Genomic DNA, 20,350 nt, shown 5'->3' with positions numbered 1-20,350 from the left:
TGCAGCAGCCACATCTAGTGTGTACTCACCAGCTCAGCACAGCCCCAGCTCCCCAGGAAGCAGAGCTACACCCAGGCAGCAGTTATTCCTTTTTTTATTGGCAATACGCAGTTTAAAGGATATCAAGGGAACAAACTTCATCACCCACTCGATAAAGCCCTGCAGGCCTGCCAGCACTGTGCGCTACACAGGCAGAAACACCCCTGAAAGGAACACCAGCTCAGGCGAGAATCGGTGAGAACTGGTGCTCCCCTGCTTGGAGCCCCCCTGCCTGGCTGCAGGCTGGAAGGAGCCAAGGGGGCACAGAGGGTGTCCAGAGGCAGCAGCTGCCCTGTGCTGCAGAAGACCCCACAGGCTGGAGCAAGGAGGGCAGCAGGGTATGGTGCATGCAGGCTGCCTGTTGCCACCATGCAGGGCTGGGACTGCCATCTCAGTTTGCTCCCAACATGCCATCAAGCTCTTGAAATCATGTTCAGAATCACCTTGGATAAGAAACAGCCCTGTGAGCAGTGCCTGACCCTGCTCCTCTGATGCTGGAGGTGACAGCCAGCCCCAAAGCCGCAGCCCTGCACCGGCTGTGGTACGCAGGCGAGCTCGCCTCAGCACAGCCGTCCTGGGCTGCTGATCTTAGCTGTGCTCAGAGAGCGAAGGGAGGGCAGGAGCTCTTCCCCTACCTGAGTGAGGACATAGCTCTTCTCCGACAGCTTCTCAATGATGTCAAAGTGATCCACGCCGGCGAGATCCAGCAGAGAGACAGACCAGCCAGCTGCACGCAGGGCCTGTGGATAGCAGCACTGGCAGGAGGGACCCAGACCCACATCCGCCCAGATGCTGCCCCGGCAGCAGGAATGACGGCTTGGCAAGGACTAGCTAGTGTCCTCCCCTGAGCCACTGTCATCTTTGACAGCAGCCATCGCCACAGCAGCAGAAATACTGCTCTGATATGGCACACAAGCTGTTCATCCCAGCTTAGCAGGTCCGAGCAGGCCGGCTCGAGCAGCATCCCTGCGGAGCCAGGCATGGTGCTGCCCAGAGCTCACCTGGCTGTACTCCTGCGATTGCCTGCGAAACTCCGGGGAGTCATGCTGGGCCACAGCCACCAGCACCTCACAGGCCGTAGCTGCAGGCACTTCTGGGGTGATGCACAGCATGGGGCTGTTCCTCTGGGCAACCTCCCTGGACGAGACACCACAGTGGCAGCTGACGTAGCCCCTTGCTTGGAGAGGGCATCTTTGCATGCAGAGCCCCCGTGTCCTTGGCTGTGTGCTCCAGCCAGGTGGAGGGTGCAGGGCCTGTGCCCTGCTGCGCAGGCAGGCTGTGCAGGCAGGGGCAGAGCAGGCTGCAGCACCACTGGTGTTCACCCGCAGGCTGTGCAGACCAAAGCCACATGTGTGCACAGCCTGCTTGTGCCCTTTCCCAGTTGCTGTCCCCACAGCGTGCGGGCTCACCAGCTCATGTTCAGCGCATTGTTCACATAGGTGTGCAGGATGGGCTCCAGGTCATACACACCGCTCACCAGCACAGCTCCTGGAGGCAGAGACGTTGGCAGGTGAGGGGTCCTGCAGCTTGGGCCACTCTCACAGCCCTGTGCATGGGAAGTCTCCTTGTGCCCACGTCCCCAGGCCTCAGTGAGTGGCTGGCCAGTGCAGGACACACACACCCCCAGGGGCAGCTTGTCCAGGAGCCCAGAGTCCTGCACTCCCAGCACCTGTGGGCTGCAGTCAGCTGGGGCAACTCATCTCCCTCAGCTCTACAACCCCTGCAGCCCTGTATGGGCAGCAGAGATGGCCTCATCCCAGGGGCAGTTTCTCCTTCAGCCCCCGTGCCTGGACACAGCAGCGCTACCTTTAATATCCGGCACCACTCCGTATTCTGTCCAGTCCGTGGACAACACCATGGCTGCCAGGTGGGCCCCAGCCGAGTGTCCACACAGGTAAATGCCTCTGGAGAGAGGGAGCCATGAGCCAGCACAGGGATCGACAGCGCAGCGCCTGCTGCCTCGGGACACCCTGCTCTACATGGAGGAGGTGGCACAGCTGCAAGTGCTGCAGCCTGAACACAGCAGCTCGGACATGTTTCCCAGTCCATCAGTTGACACCTCGCATAGTGACAAGGGAACACAGCCACGGGCATTGTCCAGCCCTTGGACTGAGGCACTGAAGCCTTTGTCATGGCACAGGGTTTATTCACCCTCTCCTGTTGCTGCCACAGCCACCCCCATGCAGCAAATGGCCCAGGGAGTGAGGCGGGCACAGTTTGCCTTCAAGGTCTGGCAGCGGTCATAGTGGTGGGGCAGAGGGGATGCCGGGAGAAGTGCACAGCCCACCTGATCACGGAGTATTGCTCCACCAGGAAGGCGAGGCTGCGCCGCACTTGCAGCACCATGGCGTCCATGTGGCCTGGGCAGAGAGCAGAGTCAGGAGGGCGCCAGGCCAGCACAGCTCAGCCGTAGCCTCAGCTGGGCAGCACCTACCTTTGGGGGCTGTGTCGTATCCCACTGCCACCACCACCACACCCTGCGACACCAGCGGGGGGGCTGCGAATCCTGACTCATCTTTACTGGTGGGGGAAACAGAAGGTAGCCAGGCTGGGGAGGCCAGGGTCTCCTTGGGCTGGCCAGGTGGCTGATCAAACCCAGAATACCCAGAACAAGTCTGGGTGTCATGAGGAGGGAGGCAGTAAAAGCGGGTCAGGGGGATCCCTTCCCAAGGGACCCCTCACCGACACCCCACCTCACCTCAGGCACTGCCAGTATCCACCATGGATGTAGACCAGGACCGGGAAGGCTGCGCAGTACAGCCTAGGGTGAGTGAGGGGCACGGCCCCTGCCCACCACCACTGCTGCCGCCACTGCCTGCCCATCACCTACTTCCAGAAGGGTCCGTGGGGAAATAGATGTCCAGCTTCTCCCCGTCCCCATCGCCGTAGGGGACGTGCAGCGAGGTCTGTGCGCTGGCCCGGGCCTTCTGCGTTCCTGCGGGAGGCCGGACACGTCGCCTCTCCCACTCCCCGCTGGGACGGGGCCGTGACACCCCAGCGGCAGCCGCGCTCCCGGCCCGGGCGCCCCCAGCCCCGTCCCGCCGTCCCGGGACCCGCCGCTCCTCACCTGCCGCCGTCGCCGCGAGGTGGGCCTGGATGACGGCGTCCCTGCCCAGGCGGGGGGACCAGCGGCTGGGGGAGTACTGTTCCTCCAGCGCCTGCGGAGGAGGCGCGGCGGCTGCGGCGCGGGGCAGCTCCGCCCGGCCGGCGGCCCTGGGGCGGCTCGGGGCGGCGGGTACCGGGAGAGGTCCCCCGCTCCGCGGCCCAGGCGAGAAACGAGCGCTGCCCAACCCGCGGGCCCTACCTCCGCGGGCATGTCCCGCCATCCCCCCATGCTGCGCCGGGCCCGATCCCGCTCCCGATCCCGCTCCCGCTCCCACGCCCGCCGCCGCGACCCCGCGCCCCCTGCCCGCCCGGGGGGGGTGGCCCGAGCCCGGGAGGGGCGTGGCCGGAGCCAGGGGGCGGGACCGTTCAGCTCCCATTGGCCGCTCAGGGGGCGGGGACGGGGCGGGGCCGCCCCGCTCCTATTGGCCGCCCAGGGGGCGGGGACGGGGACACCTGCGGGCTTGGCAGGCGGGCGCGCGCAGTGCACGCCGGGAAGTCGGCGCGGGCCGAGGTGCGGAGGCGCGGAGGAGAAATAAGAATTTTCGCGCCTGTTCTCCCATTGGCCTGCGCAGCGGCGTGAGACCTTCTCCGATTGGCCGCCGCGGCGGCGCATGGGCGTGAGGCCTGCTCGGATTGGCCAGCTCGCGGCCGTAGCGGAGAGGCGCGCGCGGGAAGTCAGTCAGTCAGTCAGTCAGTCAGTCAGTCCGTCCGTCCGTCCGTCCGTCCGTCCAACGCAGACATGAACTGCCTGACGGTGCCCGGTGTCCACCCCGGCTCGCCTAGCCGCCCACGCGGGCAAATTCAGGTACGGGGCCGGGCCGACACCAGCAGCGGGTGGGCGCTCAGGGCCCGCTGGGGCTGGTACCGAGAGGCGGCGGGGAGGCAGAGGCTGCGGCGGGGAGGCAGAGGCTGCGCCGGTACCGGGGGAGGGATGTCCGGGCTGCGTGGGGTGATGGCGTGCCCGGGCTGGTGTGGGGCTGCGATGGGCTGAACCGGCGCTCGGGGGGGGCGGATAGTGGTGCCGGTGATCCCCCGAGTCGTCGGTGCCTGGCCGGTGTCCGGCAGGATGCCGTGACTGGGCAGAGCGATGTCCAGGCTGGCGGCTGGGGGCTGCCTGCGTGGTGCCCCTGCCAAGCTGTGCTTTCGACCACTGACCCTCATGATTCTGCCCGCAGGTGATCTTCGGGCCCATGTTCTCCGGGAAGAGGTAGGCCCGGGGCAGATGGGTTGGGCAGAGAGGGGGCTGAGGCCTGGAGCCCGCTGACGGCCATCTCTTGCAGCACGGAGCTAATGCGGCGGGTGCGGCGGTTCCAGCTCGCTCAGTACCAGTGCCTGCTGGTGAAGTATGCCAAGGACACACGCTACTGTGTCTCTGGTGTCTCCACACATGACAAGTGAGTCCCTGGGGCAGGAGGACCCACCCCGTGGGCCCAGCAGGTGGGCTGTCTGGCTCACAGTCTCACCCTTCCCCACAGGAACACCATGGAGGCCCTGCCAGCCTGCCTTCTCAAGGACATATACCAGGAGGCGCTGGGCTGTGCGGTCATCGGCATTGATGAGGGCCAGTTTGTAAGTGCATGGCCAGGGCAGGTCCTGGGGAGCTCTGCAGGATGCAATCTTCATAGCACCCTGTGCAGAAGAAGGCCTGAATTCTCTGTAGGAGAGGGTGGGAAGAAATACCCTGCAGCAGGTTGATCCTGCTGGACTAAGCTCATGTAGTCAAACCCTTCCCTTCCCTTAGTCCCTGCAGGCTGAGGAAAGTGGGCCTGGAGTCCATTTCATGGATAGGCAACATGGCTTTAATTTTCTTTGTGCCCTGTGCTGCTGTCTGGGCATGTGCCACTACCCCCTGAGTGAAGTGCTGCTCCTTCCTCTTGACACTGTTTCTGTACCTCCTCTAGTTCCCAGATATTGTGGACTTCTGTGAGACAATGGCCAACGCTGGGAAAACAGTCATCGTTGCTGCTCTTGATGGGACTTTTCAGAGAAAGGTAAAACACTCTGTTTTAGTGCAGCAGCTGCTTTGGGATCCTTGTAGAACCCATCCAACAGAACCATCCCCTCTATCTTGGCACAGGCCTTCGGGAGCATCCTGAACCTGGTGCCACTGGCAGAGAGTGTGGTGAAGCTGAATGCCGTGTGCATGGAGTGCTACCGAGAAGCTTCCTACACAAAGAGGCTAGGAGCAGAGAAGGAGGTGAGTTCCCTTGGAACAGAAAGCACTTCAGTAGCTTCACCTTGCCAGTCCTGCTAGTATAGAGGGATCTCCTCAGGAGAACCGGGCTCTGCAGAGTCATTCTCCCAACTTCCTTACCAGGTTGAAGTAATTGGAGGAGCAGACAAGTACCATTCTGTCTGCCGAGCCTGCTACTTCCGCAAGCGGCCTCAGCAGCCTGGGTTGGAAAACAAAGAGAACACGCCCTTGGGGATGAAGCAGCTGGACATGGCCTCCTCCCGGAAGATCTTTGCTTCTTGACTGCTGGGGTCCCACATCGGGGAAAATGAGAGGAAGAAAGCTGAATCCTGTGGCTCCCAGATGCCAGATCTGGCTTCCCCTGCTTTTAGCAAAACTGTAAAGTGTCTTAGTTTTACCTGCCAAGCTGCTGTTCCTCTGCACCAAGGACCAGGAAAGAGGAGGATCAACTGGACCTGATGCTGGGGAAACTGAAGCGGGAGCCTGACCAAAAGTGAGTTCCTTCCTCAGAACATGGAAAAGAGACAGGTGTAGTTACTGATGCTGCCACGCAAACAGGTCCTGGAAAACTTCATAGTAAGCCGGGCTGCAGGGCTTCCATCGCACGCCATCGTTCTGGCCTGCTCTCCTGGTCCTCTGCACATGTTCAGACTGGCACTGGTGGCTGGTTCATTTGCCTGTGAATGCAACTGTTTCTTTATCTGTTGTGTGCTCTTGCTAAACACCAGGTTTCTTAAGACCACAGTATTTTAAACCCGCTTCCTTTTTTAATGTAGTCTGAGGAGATAACCTGTTCCTTGTCATAGAGCCATGACACAGCTTTTCAACTGACACACAGAGCAGCAGCCTGCCCTGTAGCAGTCCCTTCGAATGATTGTGCATGGCCTGCCTCTTTGCTGTTATGCTCACTGTAACTGTCTTGCAAATTTTTTGTTGAAACAGAAGTTGGCAGGGGGAGAAAGGCTTGACTTGATGGCCTGACAGTAGGCTCTTCCTAGTTTTTGAGCTTTAAAAGGGCTAGCAGTAGCCTAGTAGTAGTCTGTGTAGTAAGACAAAGTCCTTCTGGAACAACTAGACTTCACTTCAGGAAGAGCCTCCTCTCCAAATTCAGGGTGTCTTTGCTTAGGTTCAAGCTTGGTGCTGCTACTTTAGTGCTTAGTTATCTGTGAAGGGTTTGGAGGCTCAGGATTCAGTGGTAAGGGTTTGGGCTACTGTTTCTGTGAAGATCCAGCTACTTGGAAACTCAGCTCTAGTCATGTATCTTGCTCCCTGCTGAGCCTTCCGAAAATTCTTGAGGCTGATTCTTCTTCCACTCCAAGTGGACTGAAGGATCCTCTTCCCCCTTTGCTTGACTTGGCTTCTGGAAGGGGTTTAGTTTTGGTTTTTTTCTTTCCCCCTTACTGCAAAAGTGCTTTTCCCTGAAAGCCAGCCTCCACAAGCTCCAAGCAGTAGCTCTTGGTTGTGGCCAGGTCACATCTCCACGTGCAAATGCACTGCTCTGTTTGCCTGCACCCTCCAGCCAGGAAGAGCCACCTCCCCAGAAGGTTACAAGAGCCATCTTGAAAACCCATGCTGTTTGTTATCTGAAGTAGTGACAGTTATAGTACCCACAAGGACTTGATTGCCAGGCATGGGCTTTCCCCTTGCGGGGGGGAAGGCAGCACTGCTACTGGTTTTGGCTAATAAATAACTTAATGAAATTGTCTCTGTGTATTTTATACCAGACTGTTCTGAAAAAGCTACCTTGCGGTGAAGAGTGTGCAAACAGTGCAGGCTGATCACTCACAGCAGCAGCTTGGGCTGGGTGCTTATCTGCTCAAACCTTCTACCTAACAGCCTCTGAGGAGCAGGAGGAGGAGGGCTTGCCTAAAAATAGCACTAGCATGAGTGTGCTGTTTGTAGTGCAGCAGGTGACCAGGGCTGCTCTGCTGCTTCCCTGCCTGGAATCCCCTGTCCCAGCCCCTGGGGAAGAGAGAAGGATCCCTATTTTGCTTCACTAGAGAATAAAGGCACATGGTGGCTAGGTGAAAAAGTTTATTCCATCTCTACAGTGACAAAGAACTACTTGGACACCAGCCCCAGCAGTGACAGCTCACATACCACATGCTGCTGCTGGGAATAGCTTCACAACAGGTGCAGCAGAAAACAACCTGAGACAGCCAGCCTGCACAGGCGCTGGAGCAGCACCCTCGGGTCAGCCAGGAGCATGGGTGGCAAGCAGGGTGCTGCTGAGGGAGCAGTGGGTGGGATGGTGGCCTCACTTCTGCAGAAACAGCGTGTGGTGGGAAGCAAGTGAGGGGGGCTGAATACCTAGTCAGCAGGGAAAGCACTCCAGGACTCCTTGGACACATGGAATGGCCACAGCCCCACTATGAGCACGCAGCACTCAGCACTCCCACTGATCCTGAACTGCATCATCCCAGCACTGGCAGCCCTAGTGCAGGCTGTGAGAAGGCACAGCACAGGAATTTATAGTCAAAAGGAAAAAGGGGCTTTGGCATCAAGCTCACCCAGCAGCAGCTGAGGGGGAAAGGCACAGGAAGCCAGAGGCAGGCAGGAGCTGGACTGCACTGCCCAGCTGTGCTACAGCAGTGAGAGCCAGCACTCAAGGGGTTGTGGCTGGTGGGGCTGGAAAGGCACTGGTGCCAGGACGGGCCAGGGCAGCAGTCACAAGGGCACAGCCAGGCTAGAGCCAGGGGGGTGCGAACCACACACCCACCGCACTGCTTCCTCCCACAGCTGCTTCCCCAAAGGCACAAGAGTAAGGGCAGGCGCTTGTCCTCGCTGGGGCCAGCCCCATGCACCCACCTCCCTGGGGCTGCGGGGCTGTGCTCAGCAGTTGCAAATATATATGTGCCATATCACTCACTATGCGCCAGGCTCTGGAGCGCAGCAGCAGGGAGCTCAGCTCCACCACCTGGACCAGGCCCCTCCTGCACCCCAGCACCCAGGCCCGGTGGCCTTCACACAAAGCAGCCACCACCCTCCCACTTCAAGTTGCAGGTCCCTCCCACCCCACATAAGAAAATTGCACTGGTACAGCTGTCCCTGCCAAGCCACTGGGCAGGGGCTCAGTACACCGGTGGGGGCTGGTAACCCCCTGGGGCTTCTGCCGTGTGGGTGAAGGGCGGCTGCTGGTAGCTGTCGTGGCTGATATTGGGGTAGCTGGAGTAGGGAGTTGGAACCTCCGGGGTGGGGTCGACGTAGCTGTGAACAAAGTCCTCCACACCCATTTTGTACCTCTTGTAAGCAAAGGCCACCAGGAGGCCCTAGAGAGATGAGGGGGCCAGCGTTGTCAGGGCTGCCCTGGGCTGCCTGGCCCAGGGAGTCCCTCTGCACTCCCTCCCAAGTGGGGCAAGGCCACGCTCCACTGTGGCTTCACTCACCCAGGAGAAGATGGAGAAGAAGCTGAAGGTGATGGCAGCACGGGCCGAGTCAGCCCCGATGGGCACATCCTTGGCCTGTGTCCAGGTCCACTGGTTGGTCAAGAAACAAAAGCCAATGAACCACAGGAACGTCCAGAGACCTGTGGGAGGAAGGTGGCATGAGGGGCTGGGACTGCATCCTCCTGCTCACAGGCCAGACCCTGCTCCCACCACTAGGCTGTTGCTGCCATCATGGGGGGGGGGGGGGGGGGGGGGGCTAGAGGCCAGCGCAGGTGTTCAGCGCAGCACAGGCATCCGCATGTTGCTCCCCATGGTTCCTTGGAGCGCTTTCAGCAGGCAGCACACGGGCAGCGGGCCAGGCGGGAGCGACTCCCTTCGCCAGGCACCGGCAGCCACGTCACGGGACAAGGGCAGCCATTGTAGCAGCCACAGAAGGCGCAGCCCTACCCCGTAGCTGCCGGTACCTGAGAAGCCAAGGTCTGCCAGGACCAGGTACTTGCGGTCGGTGGTGTTGCTGATCTGGGGGAAGTAGATGTCCACCATGAAGAAGAAGATGCAAGCGAGGAAGGCGAGGATGCCAATGCCGATGCCATAGCGGCATGCGTCCTCGTTGTGGTTGAAGATGCAGAAGAGCTGAGGCGAGCTAGGCAGGTTCATGTAGCCCTCCCCGACCAGGCAGGCGAAGACGATCAAGGCAAAGATCTACAGAGGCAGGAGTGGGTGTTCGACGGGCGGCACCGGGGCGGTGGGGCCCCTTTTGGGGGGTGCCCGTGCCCAGCAGGGCTGGGGGCACCGGCCTAGGCAGGGCTCAGCTGAGCGCCCGCCGCTGCGGCTGTGCTGGGGCAGGAGCCGGGGGAAAGCCGCAGCAAGAGGGAGGGAGAGGAAGACCGGGCCGGGCCATGCGGGCTCCGGGACGCAGGGCTGGCCCGACCCGGGGCCCCCACGCAGCCCCGCGGCCCGGCCTGGCGGGGCTGTCCCGGAGCAGGCCCCGGCCCGGCCCACCCCGACTCACCGCGCTGGCGATCCGCGCCAGGACCTGCGGCTGCTGCACGAAGCGGCCTAGGTCGAAGGCGCCGCCGGCCTTGGCCGCCCCGTACGCGCCGCCGCCGCCGCCGCCGCCGCTCTCCATCGCGCCGGAGCCGCCGCCGCCGCGCTCCCCGCCGCTTCTGCGCGGCACCGCCCCGCGGAGGGCCGGGCCGGGGCGGTCCCCCCCTGCCGCCGGGGCGGGGAGGGGCGGAGCGGGCCCTGCTGGGGCCGCGCTCAGGCCGGCGGAGCTGGATCTTCACCCCGCCCAGCCACCGTGCCCTCCCTGTGCCCCCGTAGCCGCCCGGCCCCGTACAGCGGGGAGGCCGGAGCCGCCTCCCAGCCTCCTGTGTTGCCCCCTTCCCTCCTGGTGCCGCGGTGGCGTGGTCCCCCCGCAGCACCCACGGCAGCGGGCAGCGCCGTGGGACGGGGGACTCCCGGCCGGCCCCACGCGGTCCGCCGGCGGGTGAACGCCTGGTGCCTCCCCACGTCCTTTCTACCGCGGATGAGGCCCAGCCCCACGCCCCGGAGCCCGGTTCCCGCAGGTCGCAACCCCACAGCCCGGCCGGGCGGGGAAAAAGGGAGGGTTCTGCGGGGGCTGCTCCCAGCGCACCCTCGCCCGGCGCTGGGAGGTAGGAGGGATAGGCTGGGGGGGTTGTCGGTGCTTCCTCCGACCTCCCCATGGTGGTGTTGGGGCGGCTTCACGCCCACACCGAGCCGCGGCGCTTGCCCGGTGCCCGACGTGGGCGGCGGCAGCAGCCCCGGGACACGTCTCCGTCGGTTCCTGGTACTGGGACGGGCGTGGGGCTGCCGGGAGCCCCGGGGCGGTGGGTGACCGAGAGCGGGAGGCGGCGGCTCCCGGGGGCGCGGGCAGGGTGGCCGGCAGCCCCGCCGGGGCCGCCGCCTGCCCGGTGCAGCCTTTGCCCGCCCGGGGGTGAGCTGCGAGGACTGATGGCGGTGGAGGGGGAAGAGGGAGGGGAGGAAGAAGAAGGCGCTGGGGCACGGTGGGAGTGGAGGACGGGACATGGGGGTCTCTGCTCCGGTGTGTCCGTCCCGTCCCCCCAGAGCGTGTTTGAGCTCCCCCGAGGCCGGGGCTACCCCATGGACGGAAACGGGTGTCCTCGCCCGCCCCGGGGCTGCGGGTCCTGCCGTGCGCTTCCAGAAACGAGGGCCGGGCTGGCGGCGTGGGCTTGCTCCCACCCCGGAGCGACCCTGTCCCGGAACAGCGGGCGGGGTCCTCCGGTGCAGCCCCGGGCCGGGGCGAGTCCCCCAGCGAGGGCAGGACGTGCTCGGCGGAGGCTGCGCCACCTCCCCCATCCGCCCTTCCTTCCTTCCTGCTCCCGCCGCAGCTCCCAGTCTGCTGGGTTGCCGAGTCGGGTTGGCCTCGGTGTTAGTCCTGGGTTTAGCCCCGGGTTTAGCCCCGTGGCTCCCTGCGCTCCTGCCCCCGCATGCAGCAGCACCGACTCCGGCTCCATCCCCGTCCCAAGGGCCGACAGGGCCCCGTGTGTCCCAGGGGAGTTGTGGACGTTGGGGTGACTGAGGGTGCCAGTGGCGTGGTGCCAGCTGACGCCTGTCCCCTCGCTGTGGCAGGACAGCGTGTCAGAGTGGGTGCGGTGCTGCAGGGACCCCCTCAGCCCCAGCAGGATGTCCCAGCCGCTCTCCTTCACCCTCTGTGTCTCTGAGGATACCGAGAGCAATAGGTGAGTGTGGGCCTACCCTCCCGCAGCCCCAGCTGCTGAGGGAGACTGCAGCCCTGTGCCCAGCAGGCACCGGCTGCCCATGCCACAGGGTGGCATAGCTGGGCTCTGGCACCAGTGCTTTTCCATGGCTCTGTTCTCTGGGGCCCCAGTGTCCAGCCCAGCCCCAGCCCCAGCTGAGTGCAACTGTGTCCCTGCAGCCAGCAGCCGAGCCCGGACAATGAAGGAGCCCTGCACACCTCCTTCCGCCAGCTCATCCAGGAGCAGAGCAGCTTGGTACAGGCAGATCTGGAGCTGGAGATGCAGGAGAAGGACACAGGTAAAGCACTGTGGGCACAGCTGGAGTGGGATGGGGACAGTGTTTATGCCCAGGGCCATTTACCATCCCAGAACCTGGCCTGGGCCAGCTGGGGCTCGTGCTGAGGCTGCAGGCAAAGCAATTGTAGGAGCCTGCTGACACATTCGCCAGTGCAGGCAGTGGGGAAGACCTACCCTTGGGGACACAGAGTGCCTCTAGAGAAGGAGGTGCTCCGGGGGGAGCATACACAGGGTGGGCTCCTGACCTCTGTGCCAGAGCAGGGCAGCAGGGCCACAGGGACTGGCATCATGGGTGCTCCAGCTCTCACCACTCTGCATCCTGCCCTCCTTCTCCCAGAGCACCTGACCCCCTTGGTCCCCCCAGACACCTCTGCTGCAGCCTGGCTGGAGCCTGGGCAGGATGAGCAGCACCCCGGCTACTCCTCTGCCACCTTGAAGATCCTCGCCAGCATGCCCAGCCGCACCATTGGTAGGTGTCACCCAGCCTTCCTTGGGCCCAGGAGCCCCTTGGCAGAGCTCTCCTGTCTGCCCTGCTATCCCATGGCCACCCACCCCCCTGCCCTTCTCTCTCCCACAGGGCGCAGCCGCGGGGCCATCATCTCCCAGTACTACAACCGCACAGCCCGGCTGCGGCGCCGGAGCAGCCACCCACCCCTGCAGCAGCTCTGCCGTGCGGCGCGGCCCAGCCTGCGGCAGTATGACCTGGAGACTGACCCTGCCAGGGCAACGCTGGAAGGTGAGGATCTGTCAGGAGTGGGTGGTGCTGGGCACTGTCCCCATGCTGGGTTCAGGATGGGTACACCATGTCCTGGCTGGCCATGTCCTGCTTTGTGCCCCCAGACAAGCGGAGCCTGCTGGTGAAGGAGCTGCTGAGCCTCTCGCCCAGCCAGTGCAGCTACATGCTGCTCACTGTGCCCCTCAGCCTGACAGAGAAACGCACCCTCCGGTAAGTCCTCTCCCACTGGCCCCAACTAAGCAGGGCTCCCACAGGCAAAGCTGACCCAGGGTCCATGCCACCCTCTGAAACCCCTCTCTGCTGGGCAGGCAGGAGCTGAGCAGGCTGAGGGGCCCCCTGAGGCAGCATGCCCAGCACCAGGCTCCCTCCTCTCCCTGCAGATGGTCCAAGGACTATATCATCCTCGTAAGTCTGGGGCACGGGTCTGCACAGCAGCCACAGGGGACTCTGGTACAGGCTCTGGCCTTGGTGCTCTCTCCTGGCTCCCTCTCCCCAGGGCTGCCGGGACTTCTGGTACAGGCTCCTCTCCCTGCTCCTTGCTGCACGGCCCTGGCACTACGCCCTGAAGCAGATCAGTGGCCGCTTCGGCTCCAGTGTCCTCTCCTACTTCCTCTTCCTCAAGACACTCCTCACGTTCAACGTCATCTCATTCCTCATCCTCCTTATCTTCGTGGTAGCCCTGCAGGCTGCGTATCCCCCTGCCCCGTCCAGCCCCCAGCCCTTCACTGGCCTTGAGGTCCTCACAGGAGTGGTAAGCACTGCCAGCCCATCAATGCCAGCACATCTCTGGGCCAGGAACTGCTCCAAGCCTGGGGCCCATCCTGGCACAGCAATGTCCTAGTCCCTGCCCTGCATCCCGGCATCCTCTGCCATGGCAATGCCCTGGTCCCTGCCCTGCATCCTATGCCATGATGATGCCCTGGTCCCTGCTCTCACACCGCTGGGACCACCAGTGCTGTGGGTGCATAAGGGGTCCTTGGTGCTGCCCTGGCCCAGGGCTCTGTGCCCGCACGGACTGGCACATTTGTGCCAGGCTGGGCAGGGAGCTGCAGGTGCCAGCAAGGTTGCCATGGGCTCCATGGTGCACTTCCCCACAGGGCTACTTCACTCACTCGCTGCTGTACTATGGCTACTACAGCAATGTCACCCTCAATGACCCCTGCGCCTTCAGCCCCAATGGCAGCGCATGCCCCCTCGCCGTCCCCCCACTCCCATACAACATGCCCCTGGCCTACATGTTCAGCGTTGGGGTCTCCTTTCTCGTCACTTGTGTCCTGCTGATGTACAGGTGGGTCAGCAGTGCCTGTGGCACTACCAGCCTTCCCCTCGCTACCCAGCCCTGATGCCCTGACACCCTTCCCCTTGCTGCAGCATGTCCCACTCCTTTGGGGAGAGCTACCGCGTGGGCGGCTCTGTGGGGGACCTGGCTGTCAGAGTCTTCTGTGCCTGGGACTTCAAGGTGATCCAGAGGCGCTCAGTGAAGCTGCAGTGTGAGAACATCTGCACCCAGCTGAAGGTGAGAAGCTGGGCTCAAGTCAGCCCCTGCATGACCTGCGCCCTGCAGTGGGCGGGCAAGGGCGTTCACAGGAGCCAGTCCAGGCCCAGGGCTCAGCACCCCTCTCCTACCCACTGCACAGGGAGCCCTGCAGCTGCAAATACCCCCTGACCCCAGTCGTGCACCAGCACTTTGTCCATCAGCCCACTGGGTCCCACCTCAGTGCAACAGGACAAACCCCCACTCCAGACCCAGAGTATGTTCAGCAGCACTGGCACTGATCTCTTCCAGGAGCTGCTTGCGGAGCAGCGGTCCCGCTCTCACTCCCTGAGCCTCTGCCAGTGCCTGAGACACACTGCTGTGCTTTTCCTGGCCTGGGTCCTCTCACTGGGCACGGTGCTGGGGTGTGTGTTGGCTGTGCACTACTTCTCGGAGCATATGCATGCGGTGAGTGCTGCCCTTCACCATGGGATTTCCTGCCCTGGTGTAGGGGGGCTGGGGCTGGGATAGCAGGGAGGGAGGCCAGAGTAGCTCTGGGACGCAGGGGCAGCCCTGTTGCAGCTCCCCTCCTGGTGTTGGCATTTGCTGCAACTCGCCAAGGGTGCTGAGCAGCCGGCAGCCATGTGCTTACTGTGGTACCCACTTGCCAGGTTCAGCAGGACCACCAAGCCCGCGCTAGTGGCAGGTGGCAGCAGGAAGCCATCCTGCTGGTGCTGCCCCTCATGGTATCCCTCCTCAATGTGCTGATGCCCCACCTGTACAACTTGCTGGGGATGTGGGAGAAGCATGACTCCCCGGTGGCAGAGGTCTACGTGGCAATCTGCAGGTAGGCTGGCTGGGGATGGGGCAGGGGGAGCATCCTGTGCCCCCACCTTCGGTGTGCGGGGAGGCTTTGGGACCAGGCACCCCGTCTGCGGGGCTTGGCCCCTCTGTCCCCAGGGCTCAGGGGCTCCTGGCACCGCTCCTGCTCCCCAGGAACCTCATTCTGAAGATGGTGGTCCTTGGCCTGCTCTGCTACCAGTGGCTCAGTCGGAGTGTCATCTGCTCAACAGAGGAGGTCAGTGCTGCCGCCCCGGGGCTGTGCAGGGCTGGGCTCTGCGTGGATCCATGTGAGGAGCATGTGGTGCCCATGTGAGCAGGCTGGGATACGCCATCCAGACTGTGCTGGGGTCTGCCAGACTGCACTGCAGGCACCATTGGCTCCTTTGCCAGGGAGAGGGGAATGACAGACAGACAGGGGCACCCCAAACATGGGGTGGCTGTGGAAAAAGGTTCAGGGGAAGAAAATGTCCCACAGCCCTGCACAACCTATGGGGGCCAAGGAAAAGCCATGGGGGAGGAGAGGCCTCATTGCACGCTTGATGCCACCCTTGCTTGTCTCCCCAGTGCTGGGAGACCTGTGTGGGGCAGGACCTGTATCGCTTTGTGGTGATGGACTTCATATTTACCCTGCTGGACACACTCTTCGGGGAGCTGGTCTGGAGGTAATGTGCCCCAGGAGGGGGTCCCCCGCCAGCGTGGCATCCCCGGCACAGCCCTGGCTCTCTGCTGCCTGGGCGGTGCTGCCCTGGTGCACCCAGGCTCTGCCACTGTCTGAGGGGGAAGATGGGTTGCCGAGCATCCCCCCCCAGCAGCAGTGTGGGAGCAGAGCTCCACTCCTTCCCAGGCTGATCTTGGAGAAGAGGCTGAAGAGGAAGCAGAGGCCTGAGTTTGACATCGCCCGAAATGTGCTGGAGCTGATCTACGGGCAGACTCTGACCTGGTGAGTTGCCACGTTGCCTGGCGCGGCTCTGCTGATGAATGCCTCACAGTCCCCTGTGAGCCCTGCAGCTGGCGGGGACCAGGCATGGGGAGCTGCACATGTCTCACTGAGCAGGGCTGTGGGAGACCAGCCCCAGCCCTGCGTGTGTGGGAGGAGGGAGATGGACAGTTTGGCAGTTGCGGCGCCCGGTGCCAGCACCCTACATGCTCACTCATGAGGTCTGGCTTTGGTGATGGGGTGAGAGCCACAGGGCAATCAGCAGCAGAGCATCCTGGCACCAGTCCGGCATCCCCCACCCAGCTGGTCCCCTCCAGAGCTCTGGGGAAGGAGTAGGCTCCGGAGCACGCACAACCCCTCTCATTTGTCCAGACCATAATGGTACTTGTTACTCCAGGGGGCCTGCTCGGCTGCTTAGACCCTTGCTTTGCCACCCTGCACCTTTCTGCAGCCCCCAGCCTTGTGCCCCACTGCCTGAGGGGATCCACAGGTGTGCTGCTGCATTCCTACTTGCAACACACCTGGGAGCAACAAAGGCTACAACCACCCTGGGGATCGATGAGATCCCAGCCCAGCACAGGCTGCGCAGCAAGCCTGGCACAGGGTGTCTTGTTCTTTGCTTTAGGAAAGCCTGATTACAGGTGGTGATGGTGTCCTGACACTGCCCCCAGCTCTGCCCACCACTGGCTCCTGTGGGGCCTGGACCTGGGACAAGCTTTTCTTTCCCCCTTTCTCCCAGGCTGGGCGTTCTCTTCGCACCACTCCTGCCAGCCGTGCAGACACTGAAGCTGCTGCTGCTCTTCTATATCAAAAAGGTGTGAGCTGCCCCACAGCTCCCCATGTGTCCCCATGATGGGCAGCCCTGCAGTGATGCTGCACCCTGCCACAGTAGCACACAGCAGGGGTGCTGCACCGTGCAGTGAGCAGCACCATCCTTGTGGGAGGGAGGAGGTGTTCCTGGGGACAGGGTGTCCCTGAGCTCACTCAGCTCCTGATGGATGGAAGGGACAGGATGGCAGGATGGGTGCAGCTATCTTGCTTGCACTCCTGGGGCCCCTTCCCAGGAGATGGCAGCACATGGAACTCTGCTCCCTGTCTGCAGACCAGCCTGATGCAGAACTGCCAGTCCCCCAGCAAGCCCTGGCAAGCATCTCACATGAGCACCATCTTCATCACCCTGCTGTGCTTCCCGTTCTTCCTGGGTGCAGCTGTCTTCCTCTCCTACACCATCTGGTCGTGAGTACCCGCTGGGCCATGGCTCAGGGCGCAGAACCACCAGCTGACTGGCGAAGGAGAGAGACTTGGGGAAACCGTGCCTCCCTGGCCCTGACAGCACATGGAGCACATCGCACCCAGCACAGGGCTGTGCGGTGCTGCCCCAGGCGGGGAGATGCTACCCAGCCACTGGTCATTGCACAAAGTGTAGCAGCGGTTGGTCTGTGCCCACTTCTCCCAGCTGTTCCTGATGCAGGACGAGAAGATGAGGATCCCCTTGTCCAGCCGCTGGGGATGGCTGGGGCAGATGAGGCTGTGTCCCTGGAGGGCTGGGCATCTGAGGCTGGGCAGTGCCCTGGGCTGGGGGTAGTGGCTGGCTGGGGTGCCCATCGCTCTGACTGACCCCATTGCTCTGTCTGCTCAGGGTGCAGCCGTCAGAAACCTGTGGCCCCTTCCAGGGGATGGAGACGATCTATATATCAGGAAAGACCTGGGTGCAGGTGCTGGAGAAGTCTAACCCGAACATCACCTGGTTCACCTGGGTCCACCACCACCTGTTGGAGAATGCCTTCCTCCTGTTCTTTGTGTCTGGGATCCTACTGTGAGTAGGGATCCAAACCCAAGCCTGAACCCTGGGCCCATGCTTTGAGGGTCCTCCTGTCACGGCCTTGAGCAAGGGGCTGGGAGCTGGGGTGTCACTCCAGAGCCTTGTGCACCAGCCTGGTGCCAGAAGCGCAGTATCCCCCAGCTTCCCACCCTGACTCTACCGTCCTGTCCTATTTGTCATTGCAGAGCTGTGATCTACTTCAACATCCAGGTGGTGAGAGGCCAGTGGAGGATCATCCACCTGCTGAAGGAGCAGATTGCCAACGTGCGTGAGCTCTGCCTGCTGCCCCGGCCAGTCCCAGCTGCTCCACGCCCTGGTCTAGCCCCGGGACTGCCAGAGCCAGGCTCTAGCCCCAACAGCACTTCCACCTTGGGTGTGCAAGAGCCCATCCCGCAGCTGCTCACTGTAATGTCTCTGCTGTTTCAGGAAGGGGAAGATAAAAAATTTCTTATTCAGAAGCTTCACTCCATTTATGAGCAGAAAGAAAGATGCGCCCGAGTCCCAGGTGAGGCCTGCACAAAGGGGAGAGGGGGCTGCCAGGGTGCTTGGGGTGTGTTGACTTGTCTCCGCTCAGTGCCGGAGCGGGGCCAGTAGGAGCACAACAGCACAGTGCTACCAGGGCCAACCCAGCTGCAGCAGAGCGCCGCTTGCCAGGGAGTGGGAAGGCACAGGAGACAATGGGGTGGGCCAGCCTTTCCCAGAGGCATTTCCCCTTGCTCTGCTGGCACAAGCAGCTCAGGATGTGGGGCTGAGCGCACTAGGAAGACACCCGGTTTGCTGGGCTGCCCCAGTACCCTGCCTGTGCCAGGGGTGCTGGATGCCTGGTGCCGCTGTGGCCTGGAGACCGCACCAGCTGCCAGCAGAGCCAGCACAGGAACAGGGAAAGGATGGGGACAGGACTGGGACAGGGAAGAGGAAGGGAATGGGGATGTTTAGAGAGCCTCCTCTCTGCTTTCAGTGTGGGGCACTGCTGTCTGCCCCCAGCAGCAGACCCTCGGCATCTCAGGGAATGTATTATCTCCTCATAGTGCCATACTCCCCGGGAAGGAATGGGACAAGGACACAGGACCCTACCGACAGCCAGGGACTGGATCCAGCCCTCTTTCTGAGCTGATGCAGCGTGGTGCTGGAAGCAGCAGGGCTGTGGGGTGCAGAGAAAGATCCTCTCCTCCAGGTTGCAGTGACCAAGGATCCACTGGGGCACATTTTCTGGCAGGTCCACAGGGATGCTGTGGCACGGGGATGTGGGTGTTCCCACTGCCTGGAGCTGCTGAGGATGCAGCAGGACCAAGGTCAGGACTGCCATCGTGTCCCAGGGCACAGCTCCACCCACAGCATGGCTCACCAGCAGAGCCCTTCTCTGTGAGCAGTTACTGTTAGCAGAGAACAGAGGACTCTCCTCCTGTAAATGCCCCAGCCAACCTGGAGAACAACTTTGGGCTGTTTTCAGAAGCCTTTGGGGACAGCAAAGCTTTCTGGCTTGAGAGAATGTGCAGCCCTCTCTGCACTGCCCAGGAGCAGCGAAGCTGGAGCCAGGAGCTGCCAGGCACTGACCCAGCTCCAGCCCTGTGCCTGGCTCCCCTGGAGGAGTGCAGCTGGCCAACACCTTCCCCACAAATGAGGCCACTGGGCCACCCCCACCAGGCCAGGCAGCCCTATGGGCACGCTGTACTTGCCTACAGGATGGCCTCCGGAAAGCCACCGTGGTGCTGCATTCTGGGCTGGGCAGAGGAACATGAAGGCTCTGGCTCCCCAGCCAGAGGCTGAGCTGGCCCATTAAAGGTAGCTGTGCAGGAGGGCTCACAGCCTGTGTCTGGACCTGTTGGGCTGGAAGCAGGCAAGTAGCTTTGGTGCATTAGCGTCAGTTTGTTAGGGATAGTGACTCAGCAGCTATGGCAGGGTGTGCTTTCGCTCCTTGGCACTGCCTGCCTGCTCTGGGAAGAGCCCAGCTCAGCCCACACTGTGGGAGCAAGAACCACTGCCACCTCATCCCCTCAAGCCCTGGGAGCCACTTGCTACCGCAGTGTGGTGTCCCCAGCCCCAGGAGCCACTCACCAGTGCCATGTGGTATCTATGGCCACAGCCCTGAGAGCTGCTTTCTACCACAGCATGCTGTCAGCAGCCCCTTGCCCTGATTTCCCCCATGGCACAGCACTGACAGACCCAGGGAGGGTTGTGCCACAGTTTGGGCCAGGCCCAGGCAGCCACAAGTACCCCTGACTTGGCACTCACACTGCTGCTGCTGGGTGACACAGCTGCCAGCCCAGCTAGGCGCTGGGCTGGGCTGTCAGCAGAGGCACAGGATAGGTTGGTTATCAGTGCAGACGCAGACATGGGACAGGTTCTCTGCACAGACCCAGCTGTTTTCTGAGCCCAAGCAAGTGCTTGGCTGGCACTTGCTGCAGCTCATGTCTCTGACTGAGATATCCCTGCAGCTCAGCCTGCCCTGGCTCCCAACACCCACCCAGGTACCTCAGTCTTTCTGCATGTCCCCTTGGGTCACCCCATGAGGCCCCCAGGGCCGAAGCTGCCAGCAGGTGCCCCACATGCACTTACCCTTCAACCTGGGAGGTGTTACCAGCCCCTGCCCTACTTGGCCCAGCCCAGGTGCTGCTGCAGCCCCTGGCCCCACTGCCTGTGCCCACCACAACCACCTCTCCTGCACCCAGAGGTGACAGCAAAGCCCCATGCAAGCATGGTCTGGCCTCTGAGGCTCCTGCTTGTCCCTCCCCTGAAGGCTGGGGTTGCCACCTGAGCAGAGGGTACCCACCAGCCT

At 62.5% G+C, this 20,350-nt stretch overlaps 4 protein-coding genes across 8 annotated transcripts; 2 read left to right on the top strand and 2 right to left on the bottom strand.

Moving 5' to 3' along the window:
- Positions 1–77: 77 nt before the first annotated feature.
- Positions 78–3,444, bottom strand: AFMID (arylformamidase). 3 transcript variants are annotated; one of them, XM_075111163.1, is made up of 11 exons: positions 3,344–3,444; positions 3,107–3,197; positions 2,870–2,974; positions 2,738–2,786; positions 2,474–2,559; positions 2,327–2,399; positions 1,846–1,943; positions 1,449–1,527; positions 1,041–1,176; positions 675–779; positions 78–482 (listed from the first exon to the last, which is right to left on the bottom strand). In XM_075111163.1, exons 1-11 carry the CDS (start codon positions 3,371–3,373, stop codon positions 453–455), a joined length of 882 nt encoding a protein of 293 aa, XP_074967264.1. In that variant the 5' UTR covers positions 3,374–3,444; the 3' UTR covers positions 78–452. The 3 variants fall into 3 exon arrangements, with proteins under 3 accessions (XP_074967264.1, XP_074967262.1, XP_074967263.1); XM_075111161.1 differs by having other exon boundaries at positions 3,107–3,432; XM_075111162.1 differs by lacking the exon at positions 2,738–2,786 and having other exon boundaries at positions 3,344–3,406.
- Positions 3,445–3,696: 252 nt separating this feature from the next.
- TK1 (thymidine kinase 1) lies at positions 3,697–7,038 on the top strand. The gene is made up of 8 exons (XM_075111166.1): positions 3,697–3,829; positions 3,862–3,949; positions 4,320–4,351; positions 4,425–4,538; positions 4,620–4,713; positions 5,046–5,135; positions 5,222–5,341; positions 5,462–7,038. Exons 1-8 carry the CDS (start codon positions 3,756–3,758, stop codon positions 5,618–5,620), a joined length of 771 nt encoding a protein of 256 aa, XP_074967267.1. The 5' UTR covers positions 3,697–3,755; the 3' UTR covers positions 5,621–7,038.
- A 319-nt stretch (positions 7,039–7,357) lies between these two features.
- On the bottom strand, positions 7,358–9,927 carry SYNGR2 (synaptogyrin 2). The gene is made up of 4 exons (XM_075111167.1): positions 9,737–9,927; positions 9,189–9,426; positions 8,725–8,864; positions 7,358–8,607 (listed from the first exon to the last, which is right to left on the bottom strand). The coding sequence occupies exons 1-4, from the start codon at positions 9,851–9,853 to the stop codon at positions 8,410–8,412; spliced, it is 693 nt and encodes a 230-aa protein (XP_074967268.1). The 5' UTR covers positions 9,854–9,927; the 3' UTR covers positions 7,358–8,409.
- Positions 9,928–10,112: 185 nt separating this feature from the next.
- On the top strand, positions 10,113–19,392 carry TMC6 (transmembrane channel like 6). 3 transcript variants are annotated; one of them, XM_075111155.1, is made up of 21 exons: positions 10,113–10,534; positions 11,338–11,447; positions 11,645–11,763; positions 12,100–12,231; positions 12,340–12,498; positions 12,603–12,708; positions 12,807–12,903; positions 12,995–13,249; positions 13,596–13,786; positions 13,870–14,014; positions 14,285–14,440; positions 14,644–14,819; positions 14,933–15,050; positions 15,380–15,477; positions 15,660–15,755; positions 16,492–16,567; positions 16,855–16,988; positions 17,392–17,568; positions 17,760–17,838; positions 18,001–18,079; positions 18,603–19,392. In XM_075111155.1, the coding sequence occupies exons 1-21, from the start codon at positions 10,253–10,255 to the stop codon at positions 18,686–18,688; spliced, it is 2,871 nt and encodes a 956-aa protein (XP_074967256.1). In that variant the 5' UTR covers positions 10,113–10,252; the 3' UTR covers positions 18,689–19,392. The 3 variants fall into 3 exon arrangements, with proteins under 3 accessions (XP_074967256.1, XP_074967257.1, XP_074967258.1); XM_075111156.1 differs by having other exon boundaries at positions 10,114–10,534; positions 14,969–15,050; XM_075111157.1 differs by having other exon boundaries at positions 10,175–10,292.
- Positions 19,393–20,350: the final 958 nt, after the last annotated feature.

The sequence above is a fragment of the Phalacrocorax aristotelis genome, chromosome 16 (genome assembly GCF_949628215.1).
Source record: "Phalacrocorax aristotelis chromosome 16, bGulAri2.1, whole genome shotgun sequence".
Lineage (NCBI taxonomy): Eukaryota > Metazoa > Chordata > Aves > Suliformes > Phalacrocoracidae > Phalacrocorax > Phalacrocorax aristotelis.
This window is presented reverse-complemented; position numbering and strand designations above follow the sequence as displayed.

Excerpts from the sequence above, each read along its gene's own strand:
- AFMID (XM_075111161.1), bottom strand. The coding sequence starts at position 3,365 with ATGGCGGGACATGCCCGCGGAGGTAGGGCCCGCGGGTTGGGCAGCGCT. Across the intron at positions 2,400-2,473 it reads ATACGACACAGCCCCCAAAG|GCCACATGGACGCCATGGTG; the intron begins GTAGGTGCTGCC and ends CTCTCTGCCCAG. Across the intron at positions 1,177-1,448 it reads AATGCGCTGAACATGAGCTG|GGAGGTTGCCCAGAGGAACA; the intron begins GTGAGCCCGCAC and ends TGTCTCGTCCAG.
- TK1 (XM_075111166.1), top strand. The coding sequence starts at position 3,756 with ATGGGCGTGAGGCCTGCTCGGATTGGCCAGCTCGCGGCCGTAGCGGAG. Across the intron at positions 4,352-4,424 it reads CCCATGTTCTCCGGGAAGAG|CACGGAGCTAATGCGGCGGG; the intron begins GTAGGCCCGGGG and ends CATCTCTTGCAG. Across the intron at positions 5,342-5,461 it reads GGCTAGGAGCAGAGAAGGAG|GTTGAAGTAATTGGAGGAGC; the intron begins GTGAGTTCCCTT and ends CTTCCTTACCAG.
- SYNGR2 (XM_075111167.1), bottom strand. The coding sequence starts at position 9,853 with ATGGAGAGCGGCGGCGGCGGCGGCGGCGGCGCGTACGGGGCGGCCAAG. Across the intron at positions 9,427-9,736 it reads TGGCGCGGATCGCCAGCGCG|ATCTTTGCCTTGATCGTCTT; the intron begins GTGAGTCGGGGT and ends CTGCCTCTGTAG. Across the intron at positions 8,608-8,724 it reads TCTTCTCCATCTTCTCCTGG|GGCCTCCTGGTGGCCTTTGC; the intron begins GTGAGTGAAGCC and ends TCATCTCTCTAG.
- TMC6 (XM_075111155.1), top strand. The coding sequence starts at position 10,253 with ATGAGGCCCAGCCCCACGCCCCGGAGCCCGGTTCCCGCAGGTCGCAAC. Across the intron at positions 12,499-12,602 it reads TGCCAGGGCAACGCTGGAAG|ACAAGCGGAGCCTGCTGGTG; the intron begins GTGAGGATCTGT and ends TTGTGCCCCCAG. Across the intron at positions 14,441-14,643 it reads TCTCGGAGCATATGCATGCG|GTTCAGCAGGACCACCAAGC; the intron begins GTGAGTGCTGCC and ends CCCACTTGCCAG.